We start from the raw sequence: 16,067 nt of genomic DNA on the forward strand, positions 1-16,067 counted from the left end.
CAGCTGATGTCCTGGGATGCTCCTCCTGCCACCAGCCTCCAAGTCCTGAGGGGATCTTTCTCTTCCAGTGACACGCTGTCTTCAACTAGGGAAGTTTGCAGGTGCCTGTAACTGGAAAAAAAATACAAACGGAAACAAAACCAAAAGGTCAGTCACCCCAACTCTTGCAATCCCTACTCGGAGGATTTCCTGCAGGCTCCCCCCGCGCCTGCCTTTTTCAATAGAAGGCGGCCGTTGCTCAGACGCCTCCCGTTTCACAGCCCGGCTTGATCGGCACGGCCCGCGCCGGGCCACCTGCGCCGGGGCGGGGCGGGGGGAGCGGCTCGGCTCGGCACGGCACGGCACGGCACGGCCCAGCCGCGGGGCCGCCTCACCGTCGCGGGGGCTCCCAGGCCGGCAAGCGGCAGGCGGGGCAGGGTGAGGCCGCGCCGGCCGGAGCTGCCCGTGCGATGCGGCGAGCGCCGGCCGCGGCTGGCGGGCGGTCTGGGAGGTGGCAGCGGGGGCTCCCCCCGCCCCGCCCCGCGCTCGGGCGGGCAGCCGCGCAGCAGGTAGGCAGCGGCGGGGGCTCCCCGGGCGCCGGCCCGTCCGGAGGGAGCCGGGCCGCCTGCCCGTGAGGCGGGGGGCGGCGGCGCTTCCCTCGCGGCCGCGGGGGCGGGGGCCTAGATCCGCGGGGTGGCCGAGCGCGGCGGCGGACGGTCGGGTGCGGCGGGCGCCGCTTTTCTCCACCGGACGGTCCGGGGGGACGGCGGAGACGCGCCGGCCGTGCTGCCTTGCCCCGCATCCCGTTCGTGAGGCTGGGGGGGGGGGGAGCTCAGAGCAAGAACTCCGGGCTGGCGGCAGTTTAGGAGTGGGAGTCAAATAATCTGTTTTATAAGGTCAGCGTTTTCCCCTGCCGGCCGTGCGTGCGGCGCGGCTCGGTTTCTGGGAGAAGGCGTGCGAGCGCCCTTCTCCGAGGTCCGCTGCTGTCCCCGCGGGTCCCCTAGCAGCGCCCTGCCGGGTCGCCTCAGCGCGCCGGGCCGGGGGCTGGGAGCGCGGCTCCCGCACCGCTGAGGGGCTCCAGCCCCTTCCAAGGGAATTGCCAGGAATGCGTAAGGGTTTAAGTGATGGACAGTGAAACGTGATTTCCTGCCGTACCCGGTGAGGGGTGGCAGCCACCCGCGGAGAAGCGGCTGCCCAGATAGTCTCAGCCCGCTACACCCTGGCGCGGGTGACCCAGTCCTTGGGCACCCGTTACGTGTGCCTCGGCGACGGAGGAGTATTTGTCATAATAATTCTTTCTAGACCAAAAGTGAGAGGCTTGAGAAAGCTCTTTTGAAGAGGCATGGTGTACCGTGCAGTTAATAGAAGCAATTAAGGTAATCTGAATATGTTTCTTTTATGATTTAAAATGTTCATGGACTTACAGAAAAGAAATAGTGTGATGGTCTTTCTGTCACTTCTCTCAATTCTGAGAACATGACTGTTGCATGTTGTAATCTGTCCATCTTTTTGAATAAGACGTTCAAAGAAAAATATGCCCCAAGTGTGCAAAAATTAGCGAAAGCCGTGTTTCTTCAAAGTTCTGATGAGCTTAGGTTTTTGTTATTTGTATTAAGTAGATCAACTTTTAAAGGATTAGAGAGCAGAGGGAAAGGTGGCGGTACCGATTTAGTGACAGATCTTAATGAGAATTATGCTTTACTGTGTGCTATCAGGGATGCTGTAATTGTAATTCAGGTGTGTGATTGAAGATCTTGTTCAGACGCTGGTCTTTTTATTTTTTTTTTATTTCTTTAATCTGAAATTTATACAAAAATTTCTTTTCAGGACTTAACTTTATGGACATGGCCTCAGATAGATGGAGTTTTTTCCCCTCTGGGAAATCTGGGCAAAGATAATACCAGCTGAATTCTGTCCTGAGTGATAAAACTCCACAGACTCAAGATCTGGACAAAATGACTGAGCAAATGGAGAAATTTAGCTGTTTATTGTGGCTGAATGTGGTAGGAAAAGCATTTGTACTTGACTCTACAGTCATACGCTTGTTACTTTCATCAGTAATTACATGAATGCATGCATAGAGCAGAGCCTAATTTTGCTGTTGGGTATACCTTCCACAGAAATGGAAATTTTTTCATCGTGGAAAGTCAAGAGTCTCCTCAGAGCAGTTCACGTGTATGGTTTTACACAGGGCTATACATATTTGCGGGTCTTCCACGTTGGCAAAAGGGCAAGTTACAAATTTAAGTAGACAGAAAGAACGCTGAATTTATAGAGAAACAAATTCTGGAACACTTCAGAATACTACTGCTGCATTTATTGACGCTACTGCTGGGGCAAAATGCTTGAGAGAGTACATTTGAGATGGAACGCTAGAATAAGGTAACGCTGTAATAGAATGGATCTTATGAAAAAACAGTGATTCAGAGAAGTCATAAAGAAAATACCTGGTCATAAGTGAAGTCTATTCAGTCCCAGTTTTTTCCTTTGTTTCCATGATAATATTTTCATTGTCTTTAAAATTGAAAACTAGATATTTTAAGAGTTACTGTCTGTCACAATTAGTAAGGAAGGTTGGAGCTTTTGTACAAACACACATAAACCCCTTCCAGTGACTTTAAAGTTTTGTGTATTTCTTTTTATGTTCAGCATTCTTGTCTTAACTCCTTCTTACAGCTAGGCAAGAAAAGACCTGCCTGGTAATTTGAGCGGAAAGTTGCAATAAGGGAGGAGGAAAGAGAAGGGGGAGGAAGGCAGGCACTGCAAGAAGCAGTGTGGATGACTCAATATATGGCATGCTTCTGAATCAGTTTGGTGAAGTGAAACATAGCAGCCGGAAGTGCCATCTTTGACTATTGCAGAAATTGGTGATCAGCTGAAGATTCTTCACAACAGGACGGGGTCCTCCTGCTCATCCTTCAGTTTTAATAACTGCATTTGTCCTTTCATAGTGCTGTAAAAACTGTGGTAGGCAGAATAGAAAAAAAAGCACTAAGGCAAGCCAAGTTAAAGAACAACTTGTCAGAGGCATGCAACTAATAGATCCTTCTTCAAACATGTTAGGGATAAGCCTGCCAAAGAGTCCGGAGGGCCAATAGATCATTCAGGTATTAAACAACCCTATGGCATAGGCTATGGGAAGACACGAACATAGCAAGAGGGGAAAAAAAAGAATTTTTTGCATTCATGTTTGTCATGGAAGAGCATGAATTTCAGTGCCAGTACCTTTTTTCTTATGGTTAATCTTCCATGGAAGGATCTGTCTCAAATTGGAAAGTTAGTAAAAGGCAGTTATAGCACGAAATTATCTGTAACAAAGTACCATAACTGATACTCACTCTTGTGTTCTCTTGTAAACATCTCATTTGAAGCCCCTTTGGGACCAAAAGATCAGAAAGTGATAAATGTTACTGTAACCTCACCAAGTGATCAAAGGAGAGCCAGGAAAGTAGAGACCAGTGAGTCTGGTATCCACAGCAGGCAGCTGGGTAGAAACTGCTGTAAAGAACGGAACCAGTGGAAATGATTACAAGTTATGCAGGGAAGGAGTCAACAGTGACTTTTCTAAAGGGAAATCATGGCTCTGAAATACTAAAAGTGTGTTAGAATTGCACATCTGTATGTGAACACACTGGATACAGAAGACATGGTTGATACAATCTTAATTTACAAAAGCTGTTCAGCAGATGCTGTCAATGAAGCCAGACTGCCATAATATATTCTCACTTGTATAAATAAGTAGTTAGAAGATAAATGATCAGTTTTTCAGGTGGAGGAAGATCACTACTAGAGTAACAACTCTCTTCTGCTCAGCATATATTTTTAATGATCTACACAGAGGGAGACAGTTGCAGTGGCAGAATTTGCCAACAATAAAAAGCCATTCAGGCTAGAACACAGAGGTGTTCATTGCAGAGCAGCAGAAGGATGTAATGATAGTGAGTAACTGGGTAATAATAGCAGAAGAAATTTATTGTAGATAAATATAAATAAAACTCAAAATTAAAACATTACGGGCCATATATTAACATCGTGTGCTCAGCAGCTGACTGGGTTTACCTGGTTTTTAACACTCAGTGATGGCATCTTGGGATTTTACTACACAGGCCCATGGAAGTATCAGGTCAATACTCAGCAGTACTAAGAACAAATAGATAGTTAGAAATCATTAGGAAAAAAACCCAAGGGGAAAAAAAATATCATTGTTTTAGTTTATAAATCTGTAGTGCACTTATGTTTTGAAGACTGTATGCAAGTTCTGTTTTTCCCTCCCCTCCTCAAGACAGGCTGTACCATAACTGGGGATGATACAGAAGAGGGTGGCAGAGATGGTCAGAAATATGAAATCAGATTCCATCTAAGGGACAGTTAAAGAGACTAAGACTGTAGCTTGGGAAAGCAAGAACTGGGGAGGCAGGAGTGTGCTGCCCATGTAACAAATCCTGAGTGCTTGACAAGCTGAACAGGAAATGTTCACTTTTTTTTTCACTTTTTTTTTTCTTTCTGGTACAATAATTAGAATCTGTCAGGTAAGCAGGTAACAGACTCAAAACAAGCCAAAGACAATTCCTGTATTAACTGTGTAATTGTTGTATTAACTGTGTAATGCAAGCATTGACTTTAAATTTTGTGAAGCATATATTGGAAACCACTAATTGAAGGGTTTCTTTCCATTTCTGCAGGGAAACATGACAGCAAAAACATTGTTTTTGTGTAATATCACAGCAGCATTTCTGTCTTTAATTATTGCAGGTAAGTTTATTGGTGGCTAAGGAAGGTCTTGTTCTGAAATTTATTTTTTCCACACAGTACTAATCTTCTGTGAAAATCACAAATTTATGTGCATGACAATGAGTTCTTTTAAACAGTCCAAAAAGCAGGAATCTATAAAACATATAGTATGTAGTATTTTATGTACTACCTTATCACATAATCATTCAGGTTGGAAGGGAACTCTTGAGATACCTAGTCCAACCTCTCTGACCCCACGAGAGTCAGCTAGAGCAGGTTGTCCAGTACCATGTCCAGCTGGATTTTGAATATCCACAAATGGAGACTTCATGACCTCTTTGGGCGACTTGTTCCAGTATTTCATCACCCTCACAGTAAACAAGCGTTTTCTTGTGTTCAGATGTGGGGTTTTTGTGTTTCAATTTGAACTCATGGCCTCTTGTCCTGTCAGTGGACAATTCTAGCCTGGTACTTTGTTCTTTATTCCCTCTCATTGGGTATTCACACACATAGATAAGATCCACCTACACTCTCCCCAAGCCTCCTCTTCTCTAGGCTGAACAGTCCTTGCTTTTTCATTCTCTCCTTATGTGAGAGGTGCTTCACTGCCTTAATCATCTTCATGGCCCTATGCTGGGCTTTCCCCAGTAAATCCATGACTGTCTTGTACTGGGGAGCTCAGAAATGGCTGCACTGCTCCAGATGTGGCCTCACCAGTGCTGAGTAGAGGGGAGGAATTACCTTCCTCGACCCACTGGCAGGTCCTAATGCAGCCCAGGATACCGTTAGCTGCCTTTGCTGTGAGGGAGCATTGATGGCTCATGGTCAGTTTGTTGCCCACCAGGACCCCAGTGTACTTCTCTGCAGATCTGCTTTCCAGCTGAATGGTCTCTAGCATGTGCTGGTGCCTGGGGTCGTTCCTCACCAGATGCAGGACTTTGCATTTCCCTTTGCTGAACTTCATGAGGCTCTGCTCAGCCCACCTCTTCAACCTGTCAAGGTCTATCTGAGTGGCAGCACAAGTGTATAAACTGATGAAATAAGTTGTAGTTGTAACTTTACAGAATGTGTCCTTAGGATTTTTTCATACTGGAAAATACATCCTTTTGACAATAATGTAACATTCAGATTCTTGTAAAACTGCTAGGCTGCTCAGTTGCAACTGCTTGTTTCTGCCCTTCAGCTGTCAACCAATGATCCAGTTGATGTTTAAAACGTTTCAGATGATTCAAATGAGTTGCTGTCATAATCTTGTAATTCCACTGGAATCTTGCAGTGGTGTCACGGTGTTAAAAGAAAAGCTTCATGAATTTCAATTCCTGGAGTTTCTAGCAAGCCATTTGTTTGGAAATGGTTTGGGTTTATTGTTTGGGGGTTTTTTTGCCCATGGATGGACAAGCTGCAAGGTTCAAAAATCCATTGGATAGTCCGGTTTTTGGCTAAGTAAGTAATCATATGGAAAGGTGATTATGTGGCTGCCCTTCCCTGCAATAGAAGAGTGTTCTATTGTCTCTTTAACTATGTGAGTACCTTACAATTATTTCCTGCTCCATAGAAATAATAGAGGGCGTTGGGGGAGGGCTACTTCAGAGAAACTGAGACAAGAAGTGTGTAAAAAAAAATAATAATCACACTATTTCAGAATATTAGCATTTAGTGTCAGAAAAGGGTTACCAGTTCCTGTGGCCACAGCATTTCATAAAGTTAGGGGGCATTCAATACAGATACCTCAGCAATTCAATGTTTTGGTAAGTAATTTGCGAGAGATTTATAATGAGGTGGTGAGAACTGTGGATGGTACAAAATTATCCCTTGGTGATCAAAACTAACGCTCACTTATGAAGAGGGTATCTGGATATTGAATAGTTTAGTGATAGAATGTCAGTAAGTAAAATCAGATGGATGTGGAGAGGCATGGAAGGGTCATACATGTATAGCAGAAACATGTATACTGTATGTGTGTGACGTGAGTGTTAAGTTAGTAAATAACCACCTGGGAAAAATTCTCCTCTGACATCTTTGGGTGCTTTCTGGAAGCATTAGCTCTGTCATTTGTGGTGGTCAGAAAAGAAGAATTTTTGGCAAGCAGTGGAGCAGAAAACAACATTAAGGCTACACCTTAACCCCATTGTGAATGTGCCTCAGCTGTCTGCAGTTCTGGTCGTTCTGTCTTAGAATGACTATATCTGAAGAGCGACAGTGATGTATGATAAGGGATGGCTTCTATTTGAGAAGTCATTAAATGAATGAGGACTCTGAGGTAAAGAGATGACTGAGGCAGGATGCGATGGAGGTCTATAAAATTGTAAATACTAGGCAGATGAGGGAAAGTTTACTTTGCCATTTCTCAAAACAAGAAATATATGATACCAAGAGAAATTATAAAAGCCAGTGAATGTTTTTTTGTGCAGAACATAAAAGGAAAGAAAGGGGCTGGAAGCAAAGTATTACTTGGTGTCCTACTCTCTTTTCTTAAACGTTTGCTACTGGTTGTTAACAGAGACAGGGTTTTGGGCTAGACAGACACTTACATGACTCTGTGTGGCTGTTCTTATATTCTAACAAAACAAGGAACTTTAGATAAATATAATACTGACTTAGGAATGTGACCATGGTATCCAGAGTTAGTGCCTTTTTTGTTATATTGAAAAAAAAAAAAAAAAGAGTAATAAAAATCTCAGGATGTTGCTCTTTTTCCGTATGAATCTCATTGTGTCAGGAGGAAAGCAAATGAGCTCATTGGTAAGTGCTTGTAATAATTCCTCTCTAAATGCTCATAAAATGAAGGGTGAGTTGACATTTCCATAGCAAACTTAATATTTGTGCAACAGCAACTTTAACTTCAGTGTCCTTTTTAGGACCTTTGGATACTGAAAGCATAGTCCTGTCTTGAGGACTTCGACTACAGTTAAGTTAACAAATAAAGACATTGAATGTGAAATTTGTGTTTGTGTACATGCACATGAAACAGAATGGAGGAATACAAGTGCTTTAGTTATTTGCATCTGAATTAAAACATACAAATGACAAGTCTGCTGCAAATGAAGAGATTCTGCTGAGTGTAAAGCTTGTAAATTCAAAAAACCAGCATTTCATTTCAGGGGCATAACTATATATCAGTGAGTAGTACCCTCAGCTGTAAAGGTAAGGGATTATATTTGTATTTTTAGTAGATGACTTGAGAATGGAGGTGAAAACTCCACTGAACTTTGTAAATGTAGTCAAGAAATAAGTTCAGTTTATCCTTCTAGCGTTTGAAGTTTTCTTTAATGTTTATCTCTTTCCTGTAGAGAAATGTGAAGCCTATGATGTGATGTTGAGGCAAAGTCTTGTGCCTGATGGGCAGCCTCTTGCTATTAGATGTTCGCTGGAAAAGAGCTTGAAAAGTGGAGACTACAACTTAACATGGTATAAAGTTGGTAACCAGACAGCTGTGCCTAGAGACAAACATTCTAGAATTCATCAGCAGAAGAATTTAATTTGGTTTCTTCCTGCAATCTTAGAAGATTCTGGAGATTATGAATGTGTGATAAGGTGACAGTTTTTTAAAAAATTTACTCTGTTACAGAAATGAGTTTCAAGGGGAATAACTTTTTGAAAGCACGTAGAATTTTGGTGTAAGATAAATACTAATGAAGGGAGAGTGCATTCACAAAAACTAATTTTAGGTTGCGGAAAGTAAGTCTAGTTTTGGTTCATTTTCCTAGTAGGCAAAAGTAAATCTATTAGAGAAACTGTAAATTCTTGTCCTCTCTTCTCCAAAAAGAATAACATACATTTTTTTAGTTAAAATACATGCCAAATAGGTTAGTTTAATTATGTTATATTAATTGCAGGAGTTCAACAAGCTCCAGGAAAATGTGTACAAAAGTAACAGTTTTTGAGAGGATTGATGGTTTATGCTTAAATGAAAAATTTGCTGTAGAGGAGGTGATATTCACAGTGTCGTCTGCAAAAGTTGTGTGCCCACACTTGGACTATTTCAGGGATGAGAAGAATATTCAGCCTGTTCGTTGGTATAAGGTGAGAATGCTGTGTTTTGTCCCATTCTTTAAGATATAAATCACTGATGTTTATGAATTGTAGAAGGAAAACGAAAGATTTATTGAAAATAGGAGAAAAATGCTTTCTAAACAAATTGGAAGAGGATTAAGCCTTTTTATCTTTTAAAGGTGTATACAGGTTTTTTGATTAACAGGGTGAAAATTCAGTTTGGAGGTAGGAGAGCTGTTGAGCCACATATCCACTAGGTGGCATCTTCTTACCTGCTAGCGAAACACGCTGTCCTCAATTTCCGTTGTGTGGAAGCAGATTTAGTATGTCATTTGTGAGAAATGGCATATCCATTTACGTGCTCAATATTGTTCCATTAAATAAATGCCACTTCATATTGTTCATGCTTATTTAAAGCTTCATTCTGAAAGAAGAACGTAGTGCCTTTCTGCAGCATTCCTGCCTTATGCCCATACAGTCCATATGGTACCGTAAGTATTTAAGTACTTCAAAAAATTAAGTCTAATTATTGAGTGATTCTTCATTAATGAATACTTTTATAAATACTGATACTTGCATTTCTCTTTCTTACTTCTCTGATACTGAAAGTTGTTTTCTATAGGAAATGAACTGGAGTATCTTTGAATTAACAAAAATGAAGTGTTGGTTTGCTTTTTAATCCACTGCCCTTGCTCTTCCTCAGCCTCTGCAAGGCATCCACCCTTGTGCTGTGGTCCATTGAAAGTTCAGGTTGCATTAAAGAGAGACAAACCATGGAAAGAGGTAGGGATATGAATTAACAGAGTTCTCTGCACGTGTTTAGGACTGCCAGCTGCTGGAAGGGAAAAGGTTTGCCTTCTTAGACAGTGATCTTATAATTTTGAATGTGACTGTCCATGATCAAGGAAACTACTCATGCGAAACAACATATGGCTACAATGGAAAACAATATAACATTTCCCGAGACATCAGTCTGACTGTGGAAGGTAAGCAGGTAATTTCACAGTGTTTGTGTTCATAACAATGACTCCAAATTTTTTTCCAAGCTTCTAAAGACTAAAGCTAGCAGACCAAAGTTGTGGCTAGACATTCTTAGGGCCACAAGTTTTTTCCTAAATGTGAGGGGAAGAAATGCTGGCTTAGAGTTTATATATTTTTGTCTGTTGTTGCCACTGTGTTGAAGATTCATTCCCCTGTTCAAAGTTACAGCATGTCAAAGCATCGCTGCCCAGACCAGCTACCAAGGTTCCTAAACAGGTGCCCTGTAAGGCTTGGTAAGCACAATACATTCTGCTGTAGCCGTAGCTGCACTCTCTATCCTGCCTGTCTTACTTTTCTCTTTTACATTGTCCTCTTGATGCAAGAACAACAAACTAAACCAGACCAAAATTTTAGCAGTACCTTGACTCTATGTCCTATCTGTTTCCTTCAGACCTCCGTCTCTTCTGGTTTTGGTTTTAAGTTCCTCAGCACAAAAACTGTTGATCTCTGGTATTGTGTGTCTAGTTCAGTAGACTTTGATTTATGACAGGGGGCCACCAGCACACCAGAAAAATAAAAAAAGAAGGCCTAGCTGTAAAATGTGAACTCCTTTGCTAGCACATCATTATGAAATAGATACTGGATCACTGAAAAGGCTGTGCTATATCAATGTATGAAATATCAGTACTGTTTTTACATTCCATCTGATGAAAGACGTTTTCAGGTTTACTAATAGATTGCATTATGATTTAGTAGTCTAGTTTTTTGCTTGCCTGTTTTATCTGTGTGTAAATAGATATGCATATGTATGTATATATGTGTATTTATATGTATTATATGAATATGTATCATATTCATATAATGTTATATGTATATGATGTGGATATACAAAATATGAGGAACACAAGGTCAGATCAGATGAAATGATAATTCTGGTCTTAAAATAGTCCCTAGAACTTTTCTCTTAGTGCAATTTCAGCTCCTACTACGCAGTAGAAGCAAAATCATATCCCTCCTTTGCCTTAAATGACTGAAGGCAGCTCAGTTGTTCTTAAAGACTCCAGCTGAGGAAGTCTACATTAAAATGGGTGACTTGGGGTCCAAGAATAGTGCAGACTATTTTTCAGAAGTGGAAGGAAAGGATATATCTGGGGCAATCCTGCGTGCTTCTCTAGGGGGTTCAAACAAGATCAGTTAGAATTTCTTTTTGCTAATCTGTGCTCTTGGAGAAACTTCCTTGAACTTTGAGTATCTGATAGGAAATATTCTAAAACGTCCTACAGCTGCCTGAGACAGCTGGAACTGGTATGTGTGTTTACTAAGGGACCCTCCAGGCTGGCATTCATTTAGCCATGTTGAGACATTTCTAAGGTAGGTGTCTAGAAATCCACCTGTTGATTCCTCTCCCTTTTTAGCCTGGAGAGAGAAATAAGCTTTCCCCAGTGTCATATATCTAGTCCTAATGTAAACATCTAAAAGGGGCCACTGATGTTGTACTTGCTTAGGATAGTGCTGTAGGAAGAACTGTAAGGCCATTAATTACAGCATAGGAATGAAATTTCCCCCTTTATAATAGTAAAAGTCTAAAATAGGTGAATTTTACTCTAAAATATTTGGCTCCATCTAAAAGTATTCAGCTCCAGTTTGCGTCTGTGGGGTGCTGGGTGACATGCTGTCCAGATTGTAGAGGGGTAATGCTATAGATATTTACTCATACCCTTCTCAGCACCTGTGCATGCAATATTACAGGGTGTTTGTGCCATGGATCAGCCAGTCCACCATGAGTGTGTGGAGATTTGCGGCACTACGTTTTGGAAGTGGTGGGGCAAAGAATAGTTTACCTTTTTGTCAGAAGTAATGACTGCCTGAGAGGACAATCAGCATTGAGTGATGTCTGTTATAAAATTGTTGACAAACTTGTCCATAGGACAGGGTTTTTTTTCGTTGTACTTTGTACTTTTGTACTCTTTGATTGTAAAGCATAGAATAGACTGCAGCTGCCCCAGGTTTTCTGAAAAGCATTTTCTTTCTTTTGGTTAGTGAGCCCACCAAAAAAGCCCCCAGAAATATCTTACCCAAGAAACAACTCCATTGAAGTGCAGCTTGGTAAGTAGTTTTCTCTGTAAGAAAATACGATTTTGTATGGTAATGAAAAGTTGTACTCTAGGAGTGGCATATTCGGTGTTCGCTGGTTTTGGGGGTTTTTTTGGACAAAAACTAGCTCAGTGACCAGCTCAGTTTCTCTATGTTGATCTCCTGAAGAAGGAGTGTTTGGGAGTGAGTGGGGAAGAGACAGGGCATGTTGCTTACCAAGTCCTAGGGAAATCTCTTGGATGGGAAGAAAATTGTGGGGAACCCAGATGATTCTCTGTCACATTGGTTGCTTTCCATCACTCTGGATGAGATTCTAAGAACAGATCCATCTTTGAATCTGCAGGGAAAGTGATGCCCCAGGGAGAGGCATCTTCTTCCTGGATTTAGCCTCTTCCATCCTACCAGTCTCTTTCTGAACCTGCACATCACTAAGTATATAGACCCTCTGTTAGAGTAACTTTTCTGAAAGGACGTGGGACCATTGTTAGCTGGTCTGTGTGGGAGTCTGTGAATAGAATTGTATAGACTTTAATATGGAAATTAACTTCTCACTTTGTAACAATTTTATAGGCTCACAGGTTACAGTGGATTGCAATACAACAGGTGCTGATGGGTATGAGGTGTTTTGGACAGGCAATGGTGTGTATATTGATGTATTTCATATGAGCAGAATTTTTGCAAGTCCCTATGAGTAAGTATATTTTCTGATTAGAAAAATATTGTGTTGGCAACCAAAGTGGAACTTTCTCCCTTTGACATTAAAATATTTAGCAACATTTTTCACTTGCTTAAATAGATTTCTTTTAAAAAACTAATGTTTAATTCTTTCAATTCACTTTCTGATTTGAAGTAGAACTTCAGGCACATGGACTTCACATGTGATTGTGCTTTTTTTGGTCATTGTAAAAATCTGTCTTAATTTCCAGCCTTGGGAAAAGGTATTCTGTAGACCTACATTCTCATAATTGTAATACAGTTTCTATTGAGCAGGCTCTGGCCTCACAGAGGCCTTTTTCAGTTGGATCTAGCGTGTTCAGGCATATGATCTTCAGACTGTCTCTTCTGCGTTCTCCTTTCCCTTCACATCTGCCTCTCTGAAAGGTTGCAAGGTCAAACTTGTGCTTTACAGGAGAAATTAAGACTAAACCTTTAAACAAGGTTTAAGAGCCTTGAGTTAGAGAAATGTAACTGCAATCAGCTGAACAACTAAATGGAAGACTTGGCTGAGGACATTGTACTGAAGCTTAGTGGTGTGAAAGGAGAAAAGGGAGACAGGTTTCCAGTGATGAGTTGGGATCTGGAAGGAAAATGGACTTGGATTGAGTAAAGCATGAGAAGGGCAGCTGGGAGATAAGGTGGAGGTGAAAAGCAGGTTAAATGGAGAGAAGAAACTAGACCTGACTTGGAAAAGCAACTAAAATTGGGGCAGGAGGCGATCTGAAATTTTCATAGGTATGACAGCTTGGGAACTAAAAATTGAAGGTTTTTTTGGCAGTCCTCATCTCATGGTGGTGCTATGAAAAAAATAGTGCTTGAGAATTTTTTAAAAATTATCACAATCTATGACCAAGAAACTGATGGAAAAATGAGAATGATATTGTCAAAGTAAGAATAAAGTGAGAAATAAGTTCTCATCATAAAACAAAGGGGGAAATAAAATGCTGAATTGAGTGTTCACCGAGACAAAACCCTATACAAAAGTAATGTATTTTACTGTCATGAAGAGTTGTAATGCCATAAACAATTGGGCTATAATGCAGAGGCACATGGTCACTGAATTGATATCATAAAAGTAATGTTATTTTTTGTACTTTCTAGCACTTTAACGATCATCTTTGCAACAATTAGTCATTTGCATTAGTAATGTTCATTCATTCATTCTTTGTTAGTGTTCAAATTACTGTAACTTTTTGCTTAGAAAGTGATCCATGTTGTCCTATATATGCCCTTTATGATATATTTCAAGCTTTTATTTTGCATTTTAAATGGTAGTTAAAAAGTTGTTTAGTTCACACATCAGTCACACATCACAGTACACGTGACTAAATGTGCAGCATCATGAGCACTTTTGTGCCCTTGTACAGTGTGTGTGGGATAATCTGTGTCTCCTAATGGTGTAGCCTGACACTTCAGCTGTTACAAGTCGGTTCTGATCCATGGGGTGAAGCAACAGTGGATACTCCACTCCCTGCAGCTGCACTCGCACTGTGAGCTGGTGGTGTCTGCTGCTGGTCACCTCTTTTGATGCCCTCCCTGTCCCAGAGCGGCTTACTGCAAGATGACACCTTGAACCAGGGCCTCACTCTGTGTTGTATCACATTGTTGAATTTCTCTCTCTTCGCCTGCTCGTGGAGGGGCTGGGAGGCCCATAACAGGGGTTTGCTTAGGTTTGTAAGGTGTATTTTTGTACTTTGAGCTATAGAAACCTTATATTCCTTTGGGGAAGCACAGCTCCAGGTAAGATAACAGTCTTGTAGAAACAACCATTGTCATGCTGCAGCTGTTAGTGATGAAGTCATTCCAGAAAGGGCTGTGGTTTTATGGCTCTGTTTGTTGCCTTTTGGATAGGGAGGAAACTTCTTACGATGGACGCCCTATGAATTCTGTGAAGCTCATAATTTCAGAAGTGAATAGTGAAGATTATGAACACCCGTTTGTATGTCAGGCTTCAAATGCCTTTGGGCAAGTTGCGTCCTATATTATGTTAAAACACAGAGGTAAGAAATACTGTTATTTTTTCAGCCTGTCTTTGCCTTGACTTCCCTAGAATGGGTTTTGATACCAAGTGCCTATACATTGTGTTCATAGAAGACAGATGGCTTACAGTTTGCAGTACATATGCATGTACCTCTGCATAGGGAAGGAATTGCTGTAGTAGTGTATTTATCCTTATTAGAAAAATAGGTAAATAGAAGTGGAAAATACGATACTCAAATCTGTATTACATTTGTATGAAAGATCAGATTTTGACAAATTCAATATTTAAAAAGCAATCTTCTTATTTTTTTTTGTGCAGTTCCTAATATACAAAGATGGCTGACTGGAGGGCTTGTCTCTCTGTTAATTTTAACATTTACTACTTTAATAATCTACAACATTTTCAAGATTGAGCTGGTGCTTTGGTACCGTAATTCTGTCTGTGCCTTTAGAAGTAAGGAAGGTATGTAAATGTGACCAGGTATGTTAGTTTCTATAAAAAAAAAACTATTGATTTTTTTCATTTGCCACTACTTCTAAACAACGTGATTGTTTAGTAGAATGTATGTGGAATTACCTTGATGAATTTTCAGAAATGCACAAAAATGTTTTTTTTGGGGGATTCTTTTTCAGTCATATGCGTAAAAAATATAATCATAGAAGAGGTAATAAACAATACATAATATTGAAGGTAGTGGTGGTGAGATAGGTCAAAAAGAACTCCAGGTTATTCCTAAATTTACATGCTACTCTTTGCTTTTCTGTAAAGTATTTTACATGTAGATTTATGGTCACTCTGATGATGATCAATAGGTGTCAGCAGAGCTGCATCCTGTAAACTAGCTGTTTAAAGACATGCATTAAATATTTATATGGAAAATGAGACACTCATTTTCTCAGAGATTAATTTTGTTGGTTTCCTTTTTTTTTTTTTTGCAACTTCTCTCTTTTACCCAACACTTCTCTAAAATCCTGTCAGTTTTGATGTTTACATGCTGAAGAGAAAAAATACTACTTGTTCTGTATTCTGTGATTTTTCTTATGTGTTTTGATTGCTGTGGTGTAGACTAATACATTGGACAGGTGTGAAAAAATTGGAATAAGTGCAACATTATAGATCTTTTGTGTGGCAGTGCTCAGAATTAGACTGTCTGAAGTTCCCCATAGCTTGAAAGTAAATGGGCTATGTGCATTGAAATAGTAGTAATTTTTTCTCATGGCTATTCTAAACATTTTCACAGAAAAGTTATTTCAACTTCTGGTTAAAAGTTCAGTTTCCCCAGAACACTTTACCAGAGTTCTAATGGAGAACAAAGGAAAAAAAAGAAAAAGAAGAAAGAATTGCCATTTTCCACCCACTCTTGTGGTTAGTCGGAAGTGGAGATAACTGCTGTTGAGTTTATTTCAGGAGAGGTGGTGAGGAAAGTCCTGCAAGAGGACACGTTATCATAGCACCTGTGGGGCTGGAGGCTTCCTTCTGCAGGTCCAGGGTCTTGCATCCAGCTTGCTTGTGCATATCCCTCCCCATGGTGGGAAAAGAAGTCTGGTTCTGTGGCTGATCACCTATCTTTTGATTTGCAGGGCATTTTAGT

General features: G+C 40.8%; 1 protein-coding gene across 4 annotated transcripts in view; it reads left to right on the forward strand.

Moving 5' to 3' along the window:
- Positions 1-251: 251 nt before the first annotated feature.
- The window catches only part of LOC101915980 (interleukin-1 receptor type 1-like), a 32,085-nt gene continuing 16,269 nt past the window's right edge, over positions 252-16,067 (forward strand). Inside the window, exons 1-10 of one of the 4 annotated variants that reach the window (XM_055801584.1) lie at positions 252-548; positions 1,807-1,982; positions 4,662-4,731; positions 8,001-8,244; positions 8,547-8,733; positions 9,527-9,689; positions 11,725-11,790; positions 12,349-12,469; positions 14,347-14,495; positions 14,795-14,938. In XM_055801584.1, coding sequence (XP_055657559.1) covers positions 1,935-1,982; positions 4,662-4,731; positions 8,001-8,244; positions 8,547-8,733; positions 9,527-9,689; positions 11,725-11,790; positions 12,349-12,469; positions 14,347-14,495; positions 14,795-14,938 — 1,192 coding nt within the window. In that variant the 5' untranslated portion in view covers positions 252-548; positions 1,807-1,934. Of the gene's footprint in view, positions 549-806; positions 1,983-4,661; positions 4,732-8,000; positions 8,245-8,546; positions 8,734-9,526; positions 9,690-11,724; positions 11,791-12,348; positions 12,470-14,346; positions 14,496-14,794; positions 14,939-16,067 lie in introns of those variants that run through there. The other 3 variants (XM_027783608.2, XM_027783710.2, XM_055801586.1) reach the window with 3 other exon arrangements.

Source organism: Falco peregrinus, chromosome 4 (genome assembly GCF_023634155.1).
Source record: "Falco peregrinus isolate bFalPer1 chromosome 4, bFalPer1.pri, whole genome shotgun sequence".
Classification (NCBI taxonomy): domain Eukaryota; kingdom Metazoa; phylum Chordata; class Aves; order Falconiformes; family Falconidae; genus Falco; species Falco peregrinus.